This window comes from Diadema antillarum, unplaced genomic scaffold (genome assembly GCF_040938485.1).
Source record: "Diadema antillarum isolate AM-2024a unplaced genomic scaffold, OU_Dant_1.0 seq00000043_RagTag, whole genome shotgun sequence".
Classification (NCBI taxonomy): Eukaryota; Metazoa; Echinodermata; class Echinoidea; order Diadematoida; family Diadematidae; genus Diadema; species Diadema antillarum.
This window is the reverse complement of record NW_027271155.1, coordinates 306,419-326,835: the sequence shown is the minus strand read 5'-3', so window position 1 is coordinate 326,835 and position 20,417 is coordinate 306,419. Positions and strand designations below refer to the sequence as shown.

The 20,417-nt window shown below is 38.5% G+C and overlaps 1 protein-coding gene across 1 annotated transcript in view; it reads left to right on the top strand.

Moving 5' to 3' along the window:
* LOC139725469 (polycystin-1-like protein 2) overlaps positions 1-20,417 on the top strand; it is a 110,395-nt gene that overhangs the window by 25,812 nt on the left and 64,166 nt on the right. The window contains exons 6-9 of the mRNA XM_071636546.1: positions 265-1,242; positions 7,549-7,704; positions 11,957-12,152; positions 19,097-19,344. Coding sequence (XP_071492647.1) covers positions 265-1,242; positions 7,549-7,704; positions 11,957-12,152; positions 19,097-19,344 — 1,578 coding nt within the window. The remainder of the gene's footprint in view (positions 1-264; positions 1,243-7,548; positions 7,705-11,956; positions 12,153-19,096; positions 19,345-20,417) is intronic.

The window sequence follows — 20,417 nt, the reverse complement described above, 5'->3', positions numbered from 1 at the left end:
TTGCCATAGTAATGACATTTTGAAATGGATATCATATAAGAATATTGTAACTCTTTCTTATACCCCAGTTTTCTTTTTTTTTTTTGTCATTTGACTTAAATTTGGCATATGTGATTGCTGTGGCTTGTAGATGTGTAGACTTCATATTTTGTCATTGTCAGACAATGTATTGCAATATATTGCTAAGATACTTTGTCTTAGGATTTGAGTGCTATCTGGATTTACTGAGATATCAAATATGTTCATTTTCTTTACTACCTGCAGGAGACACTGGCAATCCAACGTCTTATTTGCCACTGGAATTTTCCAGCATTTTCAAGGCACATGTTGGAAAGGGTACAGTGCAGTTTTATGAATGGAAGGTAGATGGAGCACTCATTGAGACAACTGCACATCCTGTTCTTGAATATACATTTGCATCAGAAGGGTCATACATTGTTGAAGTTGACTCCTACAATGCATTTACATCTGACAGTGGATTTATAAATGTAACTGTGCTGAAGGGTATCACTGGGGTCTATCTTCTTAATAACGGCCCCATCACACCATACAGCCCAATAACATTTTTCCTTTTCACATACCAGCTTGGAACAAACTCGCTGTATGAAATTAATGTTGGAGATGGAAACACTTTGACATTTCCCACACCAACAAAGCAGGAACACATCGCCTCGCAGCTCCCGTCTGATATTGACATTCCCTTCAACCCTGCTGAACTTTACTGCACCACAATGAATTACATTTATGTTTCAAGTGGACTCTTCTCTGCAGTGGCAACTGCTTCAAATCCTGTGTCTAGCAGACAAGTCACCTCTGATGTCTTTGTGCAGGTCTTGACTTGTGAGATACCTTCTATACGCATTCTCGATGGAGAGAGCAGCTTTTCCTCAGCCAAACATTACCATCGCAGTCACAGACTTCAATTTTCTGTTAGTCTTGATGTAAACTGTCCAACAGCAGTCAAAAAGCAATACCAGTGGGCAGTGTACAAGCTGAATGAAGTTTTCACCATTCCCAGCCAAGACAATCTTCATCAGCTGCCATCCTCTGTCAGCACTAACCTGACAACACTCTATGTACCACCTTTCATTTTGGAATATGGGGAATATGTAATTAGGGTACAGGTCTCCATTTTGCTTCATGATGGCTTTGTTGGTGTGAACAAGGATGATCAAACCTATGTCAGTGTCACTGCATCTCCACTCTTTGCACATATCAGAGGAGGGAGCTCAGTAGCTTTTGGTAAGTGTATTTGTACATTTTCATCTCATGATATTCATCACACAAACCAATATTGGCAGAAATGTTCCCCCCCCCCCAAAAAAAAAAAAAAAAAAAAAAATCAATTCCCTTTAATTTATGATAACTGATGGGAACCACATGTACATTGAAGATGCTCTTTTGTTTTTGTGTTTTACATGATTTATTTTTCATTATACAAACCGTGACATAACAATAATTTTTTGGTCCGAACATTGAGATTTTTCCTCATATTTCACTGTCTGATGTCTGAGGAGTCTGTCATAGCTAGAGTCCACCATCCAACTATAGTTACAAATACTGTACATAATTTGAAAGTGGTTGCTAGCTTGAACTACAGCTGTGATTCTCCTTACCTATATTTGCAAATTGTGATTTTCCCAAGACTTGATTTATGTTTGTAACTCTGTACATGGACACAGAGTAATAATTGCCTCAATTTTGTAGTAACAAGATTTTGTTCTTCTTTAGGCAAAACAGTGGTTTTGTTCTTTTCATATGTTTGTTGAGACAATGGTCTACTCCATAGGATTTTTTATTTTGTTTTAATTGAAATAGGAACACTGAGTACAAAAAGTGTTTGAAATATTTCATTCACTGCTGTGGCCACAACATTAAAGGGAACACTAACCCAAAAAGCAATGTGGATCGAGTGAAAGCAGTAACATCAGTCGAACACATGAGTGAAAGTTTGAGGAAAATCGGACAATCGATGCAAAAGTAATGAATTTTTAAAGTTTTGGTGTTGGAACTGCTGGGTAAGGAGACTACTAGTGGTTATGACTTATGAGAGGACAACAATATAAAGAAAATATAAAGGCAATTCAATAAAAATTCATTTTTCATGAAAATTACACATTCCATCAACTTGATACTGACATATGTTAGGGGTAGCAATTATTCCCCTACTTTCTGAAAGCGGTTAGTCAAGTACTCAAGTATTGATCAGTACCTAAGTATTGATCAGTGTTACGTCCCCTCATGTTTGAAATCTGCATATATAACACCTCTTTTGAAAAAACCTTCCTTAGACCCAGATTCACTCCAAAATTACCGCCCCGTGTGTAACCTTCCATTTTTGTTTAAAATTTTAAAAAGGATTGTTTTCTCCAGACTTACAGATTATCTCTTGGTTAATACTTTATTTGATCCTTTTCAATCCGCATATCGTCCTTACCATAGCGTAGAAACCCTTCTCCTCAATGTGTCGAACTTCATCCTACAGGAAATGGATCGTGGAAATGTCACTGCTTTGATTTTACTTGATTTGTCCTCCGCCTTCGATACTGTTAATCATGCAATTTTGTTAAACACCCTCCAATCTCTTGGTGTAAAAGGTCAGGCATACGAATGGTTTAAATCTTACCTTTCATGCCATTCACAGGCAGTGTATGTCAACAGCTGTAAATCAAATGCTATGCCTCTCAAATGCGGTGTTCCACAGGGCTCTGTGGGCGGGCCCATCTTGTTTTCCATCTATCTTATTAGCCTGGGACACATATTGCGCCAGCACAAAATTAATTATCACATATACGCTGATGACATTCAATTGTATTTGTCTTTCAAACCTAACCAGGTTGATGCCTTACATGCTTTGAGTCAGCTTGAGAATGCAATGAACGATGTTTATTCATGGCTGAACTCACATTCTTTGAAATTGAATACGGACAAATCTGAGTTTTTAATGTTTGGTTCGAAGACACAATTAGGTAAACTTGACATTAATTTCATCTCTTTTTCCGGCATGTCAATTAGTGTGTCCCAAACCTGTCGCAACCTGGGTGTAATGCTAGATTGTAATATGACTATGTCTCATCAAGTTTCTAACATTTGTAGATCTGTAAGATACCAACTTCGTAATATCGGCTTCATTAGAAAATATTTGAACTGCTCTTCTACCGAAAAATTAGTCCATGCCTTGATATCCTCTAGGCTCGATTTTGGAAACTCTGTCTTATTTAACTTACCACAAACTCAGCTCTCCATGCTACAGAGCCTTCAAAATGTGGCAGCACGCATCATCACACTATCCAAGAAGCACACTCACATCACCCCTATTTTGAGATCACTTCATTGGTTACCAGTCAAAGATCGCATTATTTTTAAGATTTTACTTTTGACTTTTCATTGCATTCAGGGCGCTGCTCCTCAGTATAACATTGACTTACTCCATAATTACATCCCTGCTAGATCTTTACGCTCGTCCAACTCCGGTTCTCTGATAATTCCAAGATTCACTACAATATGGGGCACACGTGCCTTTGGCCATGCTGCTCCCACCTTATGGAATAACTTACCTTCAGCCGTTAAAAATTGTTCTTCATCAGACTCCTTTAAAAGCAGTCTAAAAACTCACTTGTTTAAAGCCTCAATTTGATTACTCATTACATGTACTTGATATTTGTATGTCTTTTACCTCGTCACTTTCTCTTCCTTCCGCGCCTAGAGCACTCTGCAGAGTGGATTTGGCGCTATATAAATCATATCAATTATTATTATTACTCTTTCATTTTGCTAGAAAAGTGAATTTTTGTGGAATTCCCTTTATATTTTCTTTACATTATTGTCCACTCATACGTCATAACCTCTAGTAGTCTCCTCATCCAGTGGTTCCAACACCAAAACTTAAAAAATTCATAACTTTTGCATCGATTGTCCGATTTTCCTCAAACTTTCACTGATATGTTCTACTAATGTTGCTGCTTTCACTCAATCCACATTTCTCTTAGAGTTTATGTTCCCTTTAACGATATATTTCAACTTTTGCTTTAGCTAATGGTCAGCACTATTTTGGACATGATTTACATGAAACTCTGACAGTTGGATGGAGCTTACTTTTAATACCAAGTTGACAATCTTCCACCTTTTTTAGGTCACCTGAGCCAAAGGCTCAAGTGAGGTAGTGCGATCGCTCTTCGTCCGGTGTCCGGCATGCGTAAACTTTTAACATTTTCATCTTCTTCTTGACAACCCCATGATCGATTTTCACCAAACTTGGCAGGTAGTATCCCTAAGGGGGATAGGATCTCAGTTTGTTCAAATGGGCACCATGCCCTACCTGGGGAGCCCCAGAGGGGCCCAAATCCCCCAAAATTTAATAGGGAATTTAAAAAAATCTTCTCCTCTAGAACCAGAAGTGATAGAGCTAAGTTCATACTATGAGTTGGTACATTGATGACTGTAGTTTCAAGTTTGCTCATGGCGGAGTCAGGGTTGCCCCCACCCCCCGTGGGACCCAGGGGAAGGGGTGGGGAGGGGTCCTAATGGGGCCCAAATTGTACATTTTTATCTTTTTCTTGAAAATGCCTTAATGAATTTTCACCAAACTTGGCAGGCAGCATTTTTAGGGAGATAGAATCTCATTCCTATTATATGGGCACCATGCCCCACCTGGGGGGCCCCAGGGGGCCTAAATTGGGATCTAAATTGTAAGTTTTCATTTTTTTTTGAAAACCCCATGATGAATTTTCTCCAAACTTGGCAGGTAGCATCCCTAGGGGGATGGAATCTCAATTCCATCAAATGGGCACCATGCCCTACCACCCCCCCCCTCCCCCAGTTGGGCCCAACCCTCCCCCAGAAAGGAATCTTAAAAGATTTTCTCTAGAACCAGAAGTGATTGAGCTAAGTTAATACAATGGGTCAGTACATTGATGACTGTTGTTTCAAGTTTGTTCATGGCAGAATTAGGGGTGCCCCCCCCCCCCCCCCCCTTGGGAGTGGCATAGAATGGGTGCAAATGGTGATGTAAATTGTACATGTTCATAATCATTGATAACCCCTTGATGAATATTCACCAAACTTGACAGTTAGCGTGCCAGGGGTTTAAGATCTCAATTTCTTCAACAGGGCACCATGCTCCCCTTTGGGGACCCGAGGGGGCCTAATACCCCCCCCCCCCCCCCCCCCCATCAAGGAATATTTACAATTCTTCTCTAGAACCAGACTTGATAAATCAAAGTTACTATGAGTTTGTACATTAATGACTGTAGTTCCAAGTTTGTTCATTGCAGTGCCCCCCCCCCCCCCCCCCATGCCCATGCCCCCAGCTCTCAAAGCTACCCCACCATACGTTTTCAATGTTCTCAGGTAAGAGTCTGCCAGAATGCATGGAAGGTGAAGTTGCGATACTCAGGTGAGCGTGAGACCCCCGGGTCTCTTGTTTTTTTTCTTTTTTATTGAGGAATGTAACCCTTTATTAGATGTTGATTCAGTGAATGCAGCAATATTGATAGAATACATCAGTGAAAGTTTGAGGAAAATTGGACAACCTGTTCAAAAGTTATGAATTTTTGAAGTTTTGGTGATTAGACCACTGGATGATATCAGAAAACAACAACCAATTATGACGTCACATAATATATGCACTAGGATATAAAGAAAATAAAGAAAATTCAACATATTTTTCTTTTCTTTTCTAGCATAGTAAAAAAGCACAAGACTTAATACCTGTTTCAGAAAGCAGGGGGAATAATATTGCCTTTGACATGTGTCAGTAACAAGTCCAGGGAATTTCTACTTTTCATGTGAAATGATATTTTGTAGAATTTTCTTTATATTTTCATCGTATTTTGGTGCATATGTGTTGTCATGATCTGCAGTAGTCTTGTGCTCCAGCAGTCTTGTCATCAAGTTAAAAAATTCATAACTTTTGAATGGATTTTGATTTTTGTTTTGAATGATATTGCTGCATTCACTCAATCCACATGTACATGAATATTTTGGTAAATTCTCTTTCATAGTAGTATGAAAGTGACTTAATCTGTTCCCAAGTGATGATTACATGCACTTGTATGTATAACCATGAACAGAATGAAATCATTGTTGTTGGGTATTGTTGAATTTCAGATGTCAAACATGATTTAAAGCAAAATAATGTTGTTGTGTTTCATCTATTGTTATTTGGATCAATGCTCAACTTACCCCTATATTTGGTACAACTGTCCCCAGAGGGGTACCACTTCACGAGGTTAGCACCCTGCTCTTTGCAATACTATGTACATAAATGAAATGGATCTTTTACATGCATCAGGCTTACCCACACAGGGAACCTCCATTTAATGTCCTGTGAGAGGAACGTAGTATTTTGCCTCTTACTAGAGGGGACAGAATGCTAATACGAAGCATTGCTCAGTGAGACACGGGAACTTTTAATTTCTTTTAAATTTGGATACATTTTGATGACTATGATATATAAAAAAAGCCTTGTTGCATTTTTAGAATTCATCTGAATGTTATGTTGACTTGTACAGAACGTGCATATGCTTTGATTGAAATGACTGAAGAAAATTAACATTAAGAAGAAATTCTGTTAAATTATGATGACAATGGGGCCCAATGACAAAAAAAGGGCCAATGTACAAGTTGTACTCTCCTGTGATTTTTTACCAAACTTGGCAAGAATCATTCTTAAGGGATGCAAAGGTATCTGAACAGTTCAAGCCCCCCCCCCCTGTCTTGTTTCCTTTGAGGATGGTCCCATAATTAATCAGAGATCATCATCATCATCTCTGTCAATATCATAGTTGTATCTGAATAATAATTGAAACACAAACCCAGTTTTTCATTTCTGTTTGGAATCCACCAACTCTTGTTGCCATTAATACGATGACCAGAAATTCATGAAAAACATGATATGGCATGCAGCCAGCAATAATTTGAATGTCTTGTTGCTTTACTCAAAATTACAACACTGATGTATTTCTTGCCTTAAGTAATGTGTAGTTAAAAGTGAAGGATGTCACTAATTTGTGTAAATGACTGAAAAATTACAATTTTTGCATGTAGATATGAGGTTTTATGGAACCAGAAGAATCAGTCATAGTTGAAAGTGCTTCAAACATTTCTTCCTTTGATACACACTAGATCATGTGATGCATACAAATCGGATAGTCGATAATAATTGCATCAGTACTTATCTAGACAAATTTTAGCCACTTGGTCCATTAAGGACTTAAAATCATTCAGAAAAAATATATACAGGAAGCATTCTCTGTTACACTAAAATACAATGTTTCACTGAATAATTTTGGAAATTAGGGTGTTGTTTTCATCGATACACAGTGTCTCTTAAGGACAAAATATATTGTCCTAAAGAATAAGTTTGCCATTCAGGTCAATTGTACTGATATACCGTGGTCACCTGCAGACAGTTTACATGTGTGCTTTATGCAAAAGATTACTTTGAAAGTTAGAGAATCATTGTTTTACCACAATAGATTAACTTCCATAAGTCTTAACACTGCTCTGCAATACTACAACAATATTTGTTTCCCTCAACAACATTAGGGTGGTACCACAATGTTACAATGGATAGCTCATCATCTTCAGACCCTGATTTCCCAGATGACATTGGAGGCTTTACTTTCAACTGGTTCTGCCGAAAGTCTAATGAGACATTTCCTGCTATTGAAGACTTACTTCTTCTCGTGGATCAGGAAAAAGGTCAGAGAAGACTATTCTTTGTACAGTTCTTTTGTTGGTGCCTAATGCATGCAGTACAAGCTACAATGTATGTGTCTATATTCCATGTAATCTTGTGAGTGGCTGATTTATAGTTCCATTAACATAAGAAAGCTAGTACTTTTTAATGGAGCAATAAAAAGAAAAGACATTTCTTCATTTCAAAACAACTTGTTGTAATCTTACACCATGTTTGATGTGACTGTAAAAAGTAATATAGAATTTGACTAATAGAGTGGTAGAATGTTTGTGCATATCAAGCACTAAATGAAAGAGTTATGGAATATGGTTTAGCTTGTTTTCATCAAATGGCAATAATTTGCAGCTACACAAACAATCCCCTCACCTCACAATGTTCCATCAGTTTGAACACAAAAACAGTGAAATATCATCTTTTTCCCCTTTCACCTTAAAAGTCATTGTTGCTATTATATTTGAAGCCTAATATTATTTGGTGCCAAAAAAGATTTTTTATTTAAAGGATTTCACACTGAAAAATTGAAATTTAATGTAAATTACGTACAGGTAAATGGATAAATTGTAAAGTGATGACATCAGCATCAATTAGTGTATATGGTTACATCTAATGTAATTCATCATTAAGTAGACATTTAGTGAAACACTGATCTTTTTTTTTTGTTCAGGGTCAAATTGTGATGGAATCGCTACCATTTTATGTGTTTAATTTTACACTCTGCTTATTAAAGCCAACATGACCACATTCTAGAGGGATTCCAATTCTACATATATTAAGTCTATCATATATCATGCCACAGCCATTAGCCACCTTGAGGTGACATCATGAAGGCTCAGGTTTTTTCATGCCACTGACAGAAGGGGACTTTAAAGTATGGTGAACGAGACATTAAAATCAAGAAAGTCATATAAAAGAAGGTGTCAAAGCAGAGGGAATTGTCTCCTAAAACAGATTTTTAATGTCACTTATTAAAAGATATTTGCGCCACTGAGAAATTGTAAGTTAAAACTGACTGATTTACTTCACCAAGTGCAGTGGGACATCGAGGCTGCCATTCATAAAGCACATATTTCTTAGTGAGCGGATGCAATATCTGGCCTGTCTTTAGTCGCATCTGCTTTCTCGACTGAGACATTCAAATGTCCAATTTTTTCAAAGTTTCAAATTCAAAGTTGGGTTGGTAGAAGAAGGGAGGGAGAGGTGACGGATATGGAAGGCCGTTGCAGACATAATTCGTTTGGGGCATACGTATGCATCTGCCTTTAGCAAACGTTTGCTAATTGACAAATCAGTGAGCGTTGTTTGGCAAACGTTTGAACGGTGTTCAGCAAACGTTGCATGTTATCTATTATACGTATGCCCCATTCCATACGTATGTTAATTTACTGCACATATGTATGCAATTGATTGAGCAATCAGGTACTTTGTTTATTATGCATTTCACACCGTACCTTGTTAGTTCCTCAGCTGGAAACAATCTGCCTTCTTCAATGAGCTGAAGATATTTTTTGAAACTTTTGCACTTACCGCAGTTCTTTTCCACTTGAGTTTTATTGGCCATACTGAGCTGATCTGATCAGTACTGAGCCGTACTAAGCTGATCAGCTGGTTCTAACAGCTAACTTCATTGGTTGCCTTGAAAATTAATTTACTGGCATTCAGCGCATACATATAAAAATGGCATACGTTTGCTAACAAAAAAAAAAACAACTTGCAAACTTATGCTATCGCACCGTGCCAATGTTTGCCAAACAACACTTACTGATTGGTCAGTTAGCAAACGTTTGCTACCGGTATTTAAAGGCAGTTGCATACGTATGCCCGTTTCCATACGTATGCCCCCAAACAAATTATGTCCGCAACGGCCTTCCATAGACGGAGCCCACTGTGTGGATGGAGTGCGTAGCACAGCGCATCAGTGCAGGGCTGATTCCTTCATTTCGTGAAATCGTAATTCTGGTCACTAAAATTTCGCCGTCAGATCGGGTTCAGATGGTCTAAAAAGGGTCTCAAAACACCATTTCTCCATCGTACTAGAGACGTTTTTATACCCCCGCCAAACGAAGTTTGAAGGGGGTATATAGGAATCAGCGGACGGTCGGTCGGGCGGTCGGTCGGGCGGTCGGGCGGTCGGGCGGTCGGTCGGGCGGTCGGTCGGATGCGGTCGGTCCGTTGCAAATCTTGCGTCGCGAACTACTTCCTCAGTTTTCAACCGATTCCCATAAAACTTGGCACAGATGTGTGCCTTGGGTTGTAGATGTGCAAGACGTATTTTTTGACAGTACCCAAAAGTATGTTGCCATGGTAACGGCATATTATTGGCAAAAATGGGTACAAATCTTGCGTCGCGAACTCCTCCCGCAGTTTTTGATCAATTTTTATGAAATTAGGTACAGATGTTCATCTGAATATGTTAATGTGCAAGACACATATTTCCGCAGTGGCAAAAAGTGCGTTGCCATGGTAACGGCATGTTATTGGTAAAATATAGGGCAAAATGCTTCATGGCAAAACTGCTTCATCAGTGTTCTTCCAATTCTCATGGAATTCATATTGAATGTTTGTCTTAGGATATAGGTCAGCATGACACATTTCTTGACAGTGACAAAAAGTATGTTGCCATGGTAACAGCTCACATATTATGAGCCAAAATGATGGAAAATTTTGTGTTGCAAACTACTTCCTCAGTTTTTGCCCAATTTCCATGAAACTTGGTACAGAAGTGTGCCTTTGGTTGTAGATGTGCAAGACGCATTTTTCGACAGTACCCGAAAGTACGTTGCCATGGTAACGGCATATTAATGGCAGAAGATCAAGGAAAGATCTTGCGGATTTAACTACTTCCTCAGTTTTTTGACCAAAGCTTATCAAATGTTGTTTTGACCAAAGCTTATGAAATGTTGTTTGACGGGGGTATAACCAGTCGCTGTAGCGACATTTCTAGTTACCTTCTGCAAGTTAATTATTCATATTCCTAGAGACTTAAGTTTTCCAAAAATGTATAAATCACCTTGTTTATGAAATCATCCTTTTTTTTCTTGTTCACCATACTTTAACATACACCAGCAAGAAACAAACAAACAAACAAACCAGCAATAGTTCAACACAAACATAACAGGAAAATCATGTCTAGAGATTTTTTTCTTCATTTCTGTGATGAAGAGAATATTTATGAAATTACTTTAAAAATGCCCACATTAAGAAACATTCACATTTAAACCCTGCTAATTTTTTGTCAAAGATAAAAGTAGGTTATAACAACCAAAACATATAGACTTCATATTTTTTGTGACAAAAGCATAAGATAATGCCTTTCTACTTGCTCTGAATATGGAAATATCTGAGCTAATGCCCTCTTACTTTTACGTGTAAGTAGTGATTAGATCACTGTGATTGATTAAAAACAAATTGTTAATTTGGGGCTGAAATTTATGTCAATGCTTTTTTTGTCGGCGCAAAGACGATATGTGGAGGTTATCAGCATGTTCATATCTTCTGTAGATAGCCGTTACACAAAACAAGAAATACTCTTCAATTTAAAGATAGCTATCCTCTCTTTAGTAGAGTTCAGAACACTATGGTTAGACAGATATTTCATAATCTCAGTTAAAAGGGTATTCTCAGACATGTAAGCCTGTTTTGTAATAAGCAGAATGGCATCACCTTCAAGGAAATATTATGACATATCTGAGCTCATGCTCTCTTACATTTGGGTTTCATGCAGTATTAGATTAAGCTGTAGGTGATGCTGTCTACTGGTTTAACATCAAATGATAGGCCTTTGAAGACTGTTTTACCTTGAGTAGAAAACAAATCATTGATTTGCAATCTGTGGTAGCCTATGACAGTCTGTGCTCTTTATTGGAACAGGAATGAAGTGGAATGGAAATTGTGTAAGGAAAGGATGATCATACAACAGAAGCTAGCTCATTTGTTCAGATGTATGGGCTTTCAGCAACACATCTACATGTAGGTCTGATTTGGGAGAAAATGATGAATTTTTAAACAAAGTTGTATATACTGTGTGTCTATTTCAGCAGTGTAAGAAACATGGTGGTTATCAACATGTTCATATCTCATGTAGATAGCTCTCTCAAAATGCACAGGTTACTCTTTACATTTGAAGAACTATCCTGTCTTTGCTAATTCCTGTTGCTTTAGAACATGGCAACAGGGCAAAATTTACAAATTTATGTAATCATGGTTATCAGCAGATTCTCTGATATCTATGATCTGGCGGCTTTCCCTTTGATGTAGAAAATGGAGGGTGTCTCGGTAACGGATTTTGGCTCCAGTCTGGGTCCATGGCAACACTGCACATTCCAGCACAGACACTAGAAGGGAACCAGACCCACCTTTTCCGACTTATTCTCTCCAAAGAATGGAGGCAGAACTCTGTTGCTGATCAGCTGGTGACCATTCTCCCTGGGGATCCACCCAGTATTCAAGTTATGTAAGAACATGACACCAAGACACAGTTTAGGCTCATGTTAGCAATAATTTAGTTTTAGGCTCATGTTAGCAATAACTTAATTGTCCGCATTTATAGGATTGTTCCAGTGCAGAAGTGGAGAGATGGAACTTACAGAGCTAATTTCTAATCACAGATAATGTTGTTGTTGTTGTTGTTGGTTTTTTTTTTTATATACTGATATCAAGCTCACCAGAGTCAAGGGTATAGATGAGCCACTGCAATAACTTTTTGTGGATTATGTTCTTGTCACATCTTTTTACAATTTCGTCTTCTTTAAATTCCATAGTCAATTTTCATTCCACATTTGGTAGTTCAAAGGTTCAAATGATTCAATGGTGGGTACAATCAAGCGCAAAACAAGAGTCCCTTTTGATGTTTGTTTTCATACACTGTCCCCTTTTTATGCCTCCGCCCTAAAGGTGGCGGAGGCATTCTGTTTTTGGGTTGTCTGTCCGTCTGTCTATACGTCCAACCCTATTTGTTTACACAATAAATTGAGCAATATTGAGTTGAATTTTATCAAACTTGGTCCAAATATAAAGTATGATGGGGCAATTATTTGATTAGATTTTGAGAGAAATCGGCCAGAGGTCAAGGTCAAAGCATGAAATTATATCCATTTATGCAATTACTCAAGACTGGATTAAGCAAATTTCACCAAACTTTGTCCAAGGATGACGTATGATGAGGCAATTACTCGTTTAGTTTTTGAGTGAAATTGGCTGGAGATCAAAGGTCAAAGGTCAAATTGTAAAATTTTTCTATTTCTACGATAACTCAAGACTGGATGAAGCAAATTTCACCAAACTTGGTCCAAGGATGACGTACGGTGGAGCATTTATTTAATTAGTTTGAGTGAAATCGGCAAGAGGTCAAAGGTCAAAAGTTCAAGGCCAAATGCTCAAAAATTCACTATTACCCCCATATCTATGCAATGCTGAATGGTATTTTCTTGAGACTTAGTGTATACATGTACAACCAAATAGAGATTCTGCAGAGAGAGTTTCAGGTCATGAGGTAAAAGGTCAAAGGTCAGGTAAAAATGGTATCTTCATGGAACTTGGTACATATGCATGTAATGACTGGTAGGGATTATGTAGAGAATTTAGGGTCATGGGTCAAAGGTCAGGAGTCAAAGGTCAAGGTCAACTCCTCAAAATTTCACTCTTTCCCTCATATTTGTGCAATACTTGCAGGATTTTTCCTGAAACTTAATATATACATGTATTAACTAATGGAGATTCTCTGGGAAATTTCCTGCCAAGAGGTCAGAGCTAAAGTGAAAGTGCTGTAATTCACTTTACCTCCATATCTTGAAAGTGACTCAAGGTACAATCAAACCTGCCGTAGCGGCCACCTGTCTATAGCGGCCAGCGGCCACAAATTTTGTTTCCCGCGGTAGATTTTGACCTGTCTATAGATAGTGGCCAAAGAGCCGATAATTAAGTGTGTTTTCTGCTTTGTAGCCGTGCCAGTCATTCATGGGCAACGTTCCGTGATCGTAACCACTGCATTCATCACTCATTCAGTCATAATAATGCACCAGTGTTAAACTTTCTTCAACACTGTACACATGCTAGTGTGCAACAATTTCATGAACACCGGCATTGTTCAATGCATGATACACACGTGTGCATACGTACACACATACAAAATGTACTTGTAAGTACTTATAGATGTATACAATGATGATACATGTACAAGTAGGCAATGTACACAAAGTTGGATAACCTGTCTATAGCGACCACCTGTCTATAGCGGCCACTTTTTTCATCTCCCTTGGGTGGCCGCTATAGACAGGTTTGACTGTATTATGAAACCTTGTACATTGTATGTTCTACAGTGTACCTGACAGGGAATTTTAGGGTCCTAAGTTCAAAGGTCAAGGGTCAACGGTCAGGCTAAAATGCAAAGATTTTTCTATTTAATACTGAAATTATACTTATTCTTCATACTTTGAAAATTACTCAATGCATAAACTTATGGAAGGGTCAAAAGTCAAGTAAAAATCCCCAAATACATGTACCTGCACTCTTAGACAATATAGCAAACCTAGTTAAAGAAAAGTGAACATTCAACACATCTGTGACAAACCTGTCATTTCAGTATTTTGCCAGTAATGTAAAACTGTCATCACACATTGTCAAAACATTGTACTATAGATCTATTAGGAGAACCATGCATTATGGCGGAGGCATACCAGTCACCATAGGGACATTTCTTGCCTGTTCCTACAGATACATTGCCATATTTGTGTTCGCTTAGCAGATGATCCTGTATTTGTGGTATTAAATGTTTTTGAACAAAAATGGGCTTTACAACAGGCAAACATTCAGAGATTGAAAGGTTTAACCAATATGAATAAATTACTTATGTAATAAAATCAGGTAACTGTTGGCGATCATGCAATGGTAGATGTGTTGTCCTGGCCAGTAAATTTATCATATAGTGTGCTATACACGTCAAGTAGAATGTTAAACATAATAAGAACATCTTTTGGGTGATATGGAAGTCAACACTCAGACCCTCCTTTTGCCCTTTTGACAAGGAGTCACACTACAGTGGCAGTGAACAAAATTGTGGTCCCATAATTCATTCCCAGACAGTCATAGTACAATTTGTTAGACATTTCAGTGGAAGAAGAGACCACTTTGCCATTGTAGCCGTCATATGTATACATACATCGAGAAGGGAATGTAAATAAAGGTCCAAACAGAAAAGTCTGGACTTTCTTAGAGAAAAGTCAGGAGAAGACAGAAAAATGTAGAGCAGTAAGGTGCACTTGAAAAGGTGGAGAGAAAAGTGCAGCTGGTAAGTTGCACAAGTTTTCTTCAAAATCTTAGTAGTAGGCTGATAGTACAGTATACTGTAAAAATGGAACTTTTTGCAGTGTGGAAATTTTCGTGCATTTCGTGCAACAAGAAGCTAGCACAAAAATAAAAGCACACAAATATTTTTGCATACCATTTGTTCTAGTAGTGATTGTCCTGATGCCACGGAATGAAAATCATGTGAAAGTCATCATACCTGGCTGAGTGCAAAAAATTACTTGTGCTTATTAAAGGCATGACACACAGTTAGTCGCTGGCAATCCACAATACATCTGGCATGCATGCATTCTCTACTTCATTCCCGAATGCACGCATTCTGCCTGCATTGAGAATGCCCAACTGTTAATCTCCTCGGTCTTGTGAATAGAGGCATTCCGTCATATTTTTAGAATGGGGATTATAAGATCCCATATGTGACCCTGCACCACAGAACAAACAAAAAGTCGCCAGATATGGATTTTTAGTTAAGGGCAGATTCTAAAAGAGCAGACTCTAAGCTTTAAAGATGTATAACTCAATTCAAATGGACTCTCCTCACCTATCTAAATGTTGGAAAGAAAGCACACACTCTTTAAATGTGTGAACTGGGAAAGGAGGCTCTGAAGTAAAGAGTCTATTCAAGCGTTTAATATTTTCCAAGCCAGGCTACCTGTGCCATGAATGGGACAAAAAACAGGGTGTTAACCACCAGAGCGATAACAATGAAGGGATTATCAGATTAAGCTTAAATTAGGCATGCTTTATAATACATTTTGTCCATGATTAATGACAACTTTCAAAGCAGTAGCATTATCCTTTCAAAAGTGATTAGAGTTGAAAGTGAAGAGTGTGTACAGGATTTTTAAGAAATAAAATGTGGACTTTATCAGAAACATCTAATCACACTGTTCTACAATAAAGTGTTTGAGAAAAACTGCTAAAAAACACGATTTCCTGTTTGTTTTATGATCCCAAATCTTAACATAATGTAGAAAAAGACTTGTTCTTTCATAAAATATGGAAAACTCAAGATTGGCTAGGTTGACCCATTTCACCTATTTTCAGTCCTCATACAAATTCAATGCGTGCGACTTTTTGTTTGTTTTGTGATGCACAGTCACATATTCAAGGCGTTCAAGAGCAAGGAGGTACAAGGTCAGCTGTTAGTATTAGCACATGTACCTCTTGGTGAAAGCATGGGGCTATCGGATGCATTCTAGAAGACAAAGGTTGTGAACCCTGACGAATTAATCCTGTTACTGTTTGGTCACAATGACAGACAATAGAGTGATTAAACAAGGTCGGCCCAAATTGTTGAAGCATTCTCGGTTCATTCCAGAATGCCTGTCGTATCTCTAGGCCCAGTTAAGCTGAGCATTCCCAAATGACGGCCGGAATGAGGAAAAGTGTGCATTCTCAAATGCATGCCGCCTGGGATTAGAAGGTAATCTGAATGCATTCTGGATATGCAAGCGACTAACTGTGTGTCTCGCCTAAATATCCACTTTTACAGTATGAGATGACTAACCCAGGGCTCGACACTAACGGTGGCCCGGTGGCCCAGGGCCACCAAAAATGAAAGTCGGGCCACCAAATTTTAGAAAAGGGCAAATTTGGTGGCCCGCCTCGGGCCACCAAAATTTTTTGGAAAGTATGTCAATGAATTTGTAACTTTTTGCGCCAGAAATTAGCAATTGAATTTGTTTAAAGGATGGATAAAAAGGACTAAATGAGTGCCTGAGAGTGAGTGTTGTGACTTTGTTGAGGTTTATTTATGAGTAGATATGTCCAACTTCCAGTTCTTACTATGATAAAACTTAACTATTTGATTCATTTAAATAAAAGACTTTTAATGTTTGTTATTGTTGTTTTTTTTCGGGCCACCAAAACTCGGAAATTGAGGATTTTGGTGGCCCCATCGGGCCACCAAACAAAAAAGTTAGTGTGGAGCCCTGACTAACCAGAAAAATATACAAAAACAAAGGTCCATGAGTCACGTGATTTGTCACACAAAGTATGACAAAGGAAAAATGTGATGGGAATATTGGAATGCTTCAAACTCATCAAAATCATTTAGCTGTGTTGACAAATTAATATTTTTCTAAAAGAGAGAGTTGTATTTGCACAGTGTAAATGTAAAGAAACCATTTATCTACATGTAATTCAACACTTCCAAAAAACAGTTCCACTGGAATAAACCTGATAGTATACAAATGATGCACAGGTCTGAGTGCATCAGAAGGAATTGTCTGCATAAGGTAACTATGAAATGCTTTTGTTGTTTAGGTCAATTCCGTAGTTACTGCACGCACACAATTCCTTTTGACGCATGAAAAGACACATACATCATTTGTAAATTATAGAACAGTTACAAAGTTTGCCCAAGTCCACTGTTTTAATCATATTTCTGACAATTTGCAAGCCTTCCTTTTGTGGCTTGCCATAAATAAAACCATGCATCAGTATAAAAATGATGCACAAGTCTAAGTGGGTCAGTTGGAATTGTGTGCATAAGCTACAATGGAATGCTTAACCCATAGACACATGCCCGAGTATACTCGGGACTCGTCTTCAACGGGTTAACCCAGGAGAAGAAGCTGAGTGGGTTTAGGCTTGATTCCATAGTTACCGCATGCACACTATTCCGACTGTTGCACAAAAGATGTGTCATCTGTGTTATAGAATGGGGGCAATTTTCTTCCCAAAAATCCATCTTTCTCGAGCCCACCAGAGGTGAGGGGAGACTAAGGGATCCCCTGCGGAGTCTGTCCGTCTTCCATCCTTTCGTCGTCCGTCCGTCCGTCGTCTGGCTATAACGCTACAAAAACTTGAACAACACTCTACTGAGGATTTCAATTTCAATCAAACTTGGAGGGAAGAGTGGTTATACAAAGTTGCACATTTAACTAAACATGAATGTTACCTCAAGTCCAAAGGTCGCAGGCAGGGGTCCTTGAACTTTAGGGCCCAATGTTAGTTTTTACGGCGCGTTTTGATTATGGCTCATAACTTTTGATGTATATGTCCATTTGTGACCAAACTTGGATGGTAGATGAACCTTGGGGAGTTAAAGGTCATAACAAGGTCAAAGGTCATAGGCGGGGTCAATGAGACACATTTTGGCACTTGCCTTGTTTGATCATGTTACCTGATGGCAAATTTACTTGATGCATTTCCTTTTGCTTTGCCATAGACAAAAGCCCAAAAACCATGCATCCAGTGATTACTGGATGCATGTTTTTTTTTTAGCCAATAGGCATCTCTTACTGTGAGTGCACAAATGCTTGCTTAGTGTGCAAACCTTTGCTACAAGTGCATGTTTACCACTGTGAGGCAGCATGAGGCCAGTAAAAATCAACACACAGCTCTTGACCAATGAGATCGCAGAATTTTTGCTACCCATTCTATAATAATTATTATTAAATGGGATTTAGAATCTCTGCAATCTGATTGGTCAATTGTCATGCATTGATATTTTACTGATCCACACTGAGCCATGCGTCTGGTAAAATCCGAACATATGGCTCAAGTCTTGTACAGTGTTGTAGGTGTACCAGACACATGATGGGGGAAAATGGTTGTACTTGTATTTCATGAATTTACGGGCCCATTTCATAACACAAATGATGCACAGGCCTATTTCGTGGATCAGTGAGAAATGGATGCTCTCGTTTAACTTTGGAACAGTCTAAAACCTACTCACTGCGCTCCTGAGTTTAAACAGTTCCAAAGTTAAACTCGTGCATCCAGTTCTCACCAATCCAGTCTGTCCTGTGCATCATTTGTATACTGATGCATGAACGTTTTTACTGATATATGGTACTGATGCTGGGCTAGACACCTTTTGCCAAGTGCTTATCTCTTACTATAAGTACACGAAGGCTTGCTAAGTGTGTGAACTATTTCAAGTGCATGCAACAACATGTGCACTGGGGCTATTGCCAATGATCAAGTGTGCTGCCAGCAAAAATTGATGCATGGCCCTCAAACAATGACATTGCAGGATTCTTGTTACCCATTCCATGATATTGCCTGTTTTAATATGTCAATTTAATGAACTTTGTTCAACACATCATATTGGTTTGATTTTATGGTTTTGTGCATCTTTTGAAGCTGTCTCATGAACTGTGCTGCCAGCATCAATCCATCTAATCGCATCATCCTGTCAGCTAAATGTCAAGATTGCACTCTGCAGACCAGGCCGAGGTACCGTTGGTCCCTGATCCCTGCCAGTAACAACTCACGTCAAGAACTTGTGTGGCTGACTGACACGACTACTAGTCGAACCAACCCATTCCTGTCCATTCGCAAGAACACATTTTCAAGCACAGTGTCTGAAACATACAGCTTATACCTGCATGGTTAGCAAAATTATTCATTGTGTAGTTTGTGTTAATTCTCAGCTGGCAGCCATGATCAGTATCAGTCAGTAAATGAGTGAGACATATTGTAAGTAGATATCTTTGTTTGCTTAACTTTGGAGATCTTGTATTTTTTTTTTTTATAAAGAAGATTGAATATTAGTGACCATGGGCTTTCAGGTGTTACATCACAAAGTAAAGGATGTGTTGCAAGGAATAGGTACTGGTGTTATATTAAACATGTCCTGAGATAAATCTTTTCTTAGAAAGAAAAGACAAACTCAAAAAGTGATTCAAAATGTTATGATGACTGTTATATGACATACATTTTTAGACAGTGCATTTCCAGTTGTGTTTTCTGTCTAAAGTGAGATTATATAAACCATATTATCTTTTAAGTGGTAAATGTCATTTGTGGGCTTATCTTAATTGCATTCATTTGTACTTGAAGAGTATATATATTTATAGATGTCATTTGTGAGCTTATCTTAATTGTATTCATTATACCCCCGCCAAACGAAGTTTGAAGGGGGTATATAGGAATCAGCGGACGGTCGGTCGGGCGGTCGGGCGGTCGGTCGGGCGGTCGGTCCGTTGCAAATCTTGCGTCGCGAACTACTTCCTCAGTTTTCAACCGATTCCCACAAAACTTGGCACAGATGTGTGCCTTGGGTTGTAGATGTGCAAGACGTATTTTTTGACAGTACCCATAAGTACATTGCCATGGTAACGGCATATTATGGGCAAAAATGGGTACAAATCTTGCGTCGCGAACTACTTCCTCAGTTTTCAACCGATTCCCATAAAACTTGGCACAGATGTGTGCCTTGGGTTGTAGATGTGCAAGACGTATTTTTTGACAGTACCCAAAAGTACGTTGCCATGGTAACGGCATATTATGGGCAAAAATGGGTACAAATCTTGCGTCGCGAACTCCTCCCACAGTTTTTGATCAATTTTTATGAAATTAGGTACAGATGTTCATCTGAATATGTTAATGTGCAAGACACATATTTCCGCAGTGGCAAAAAGTGTGTTGCCATGGTAACGGCACGTTATTGGTAAAATATAGG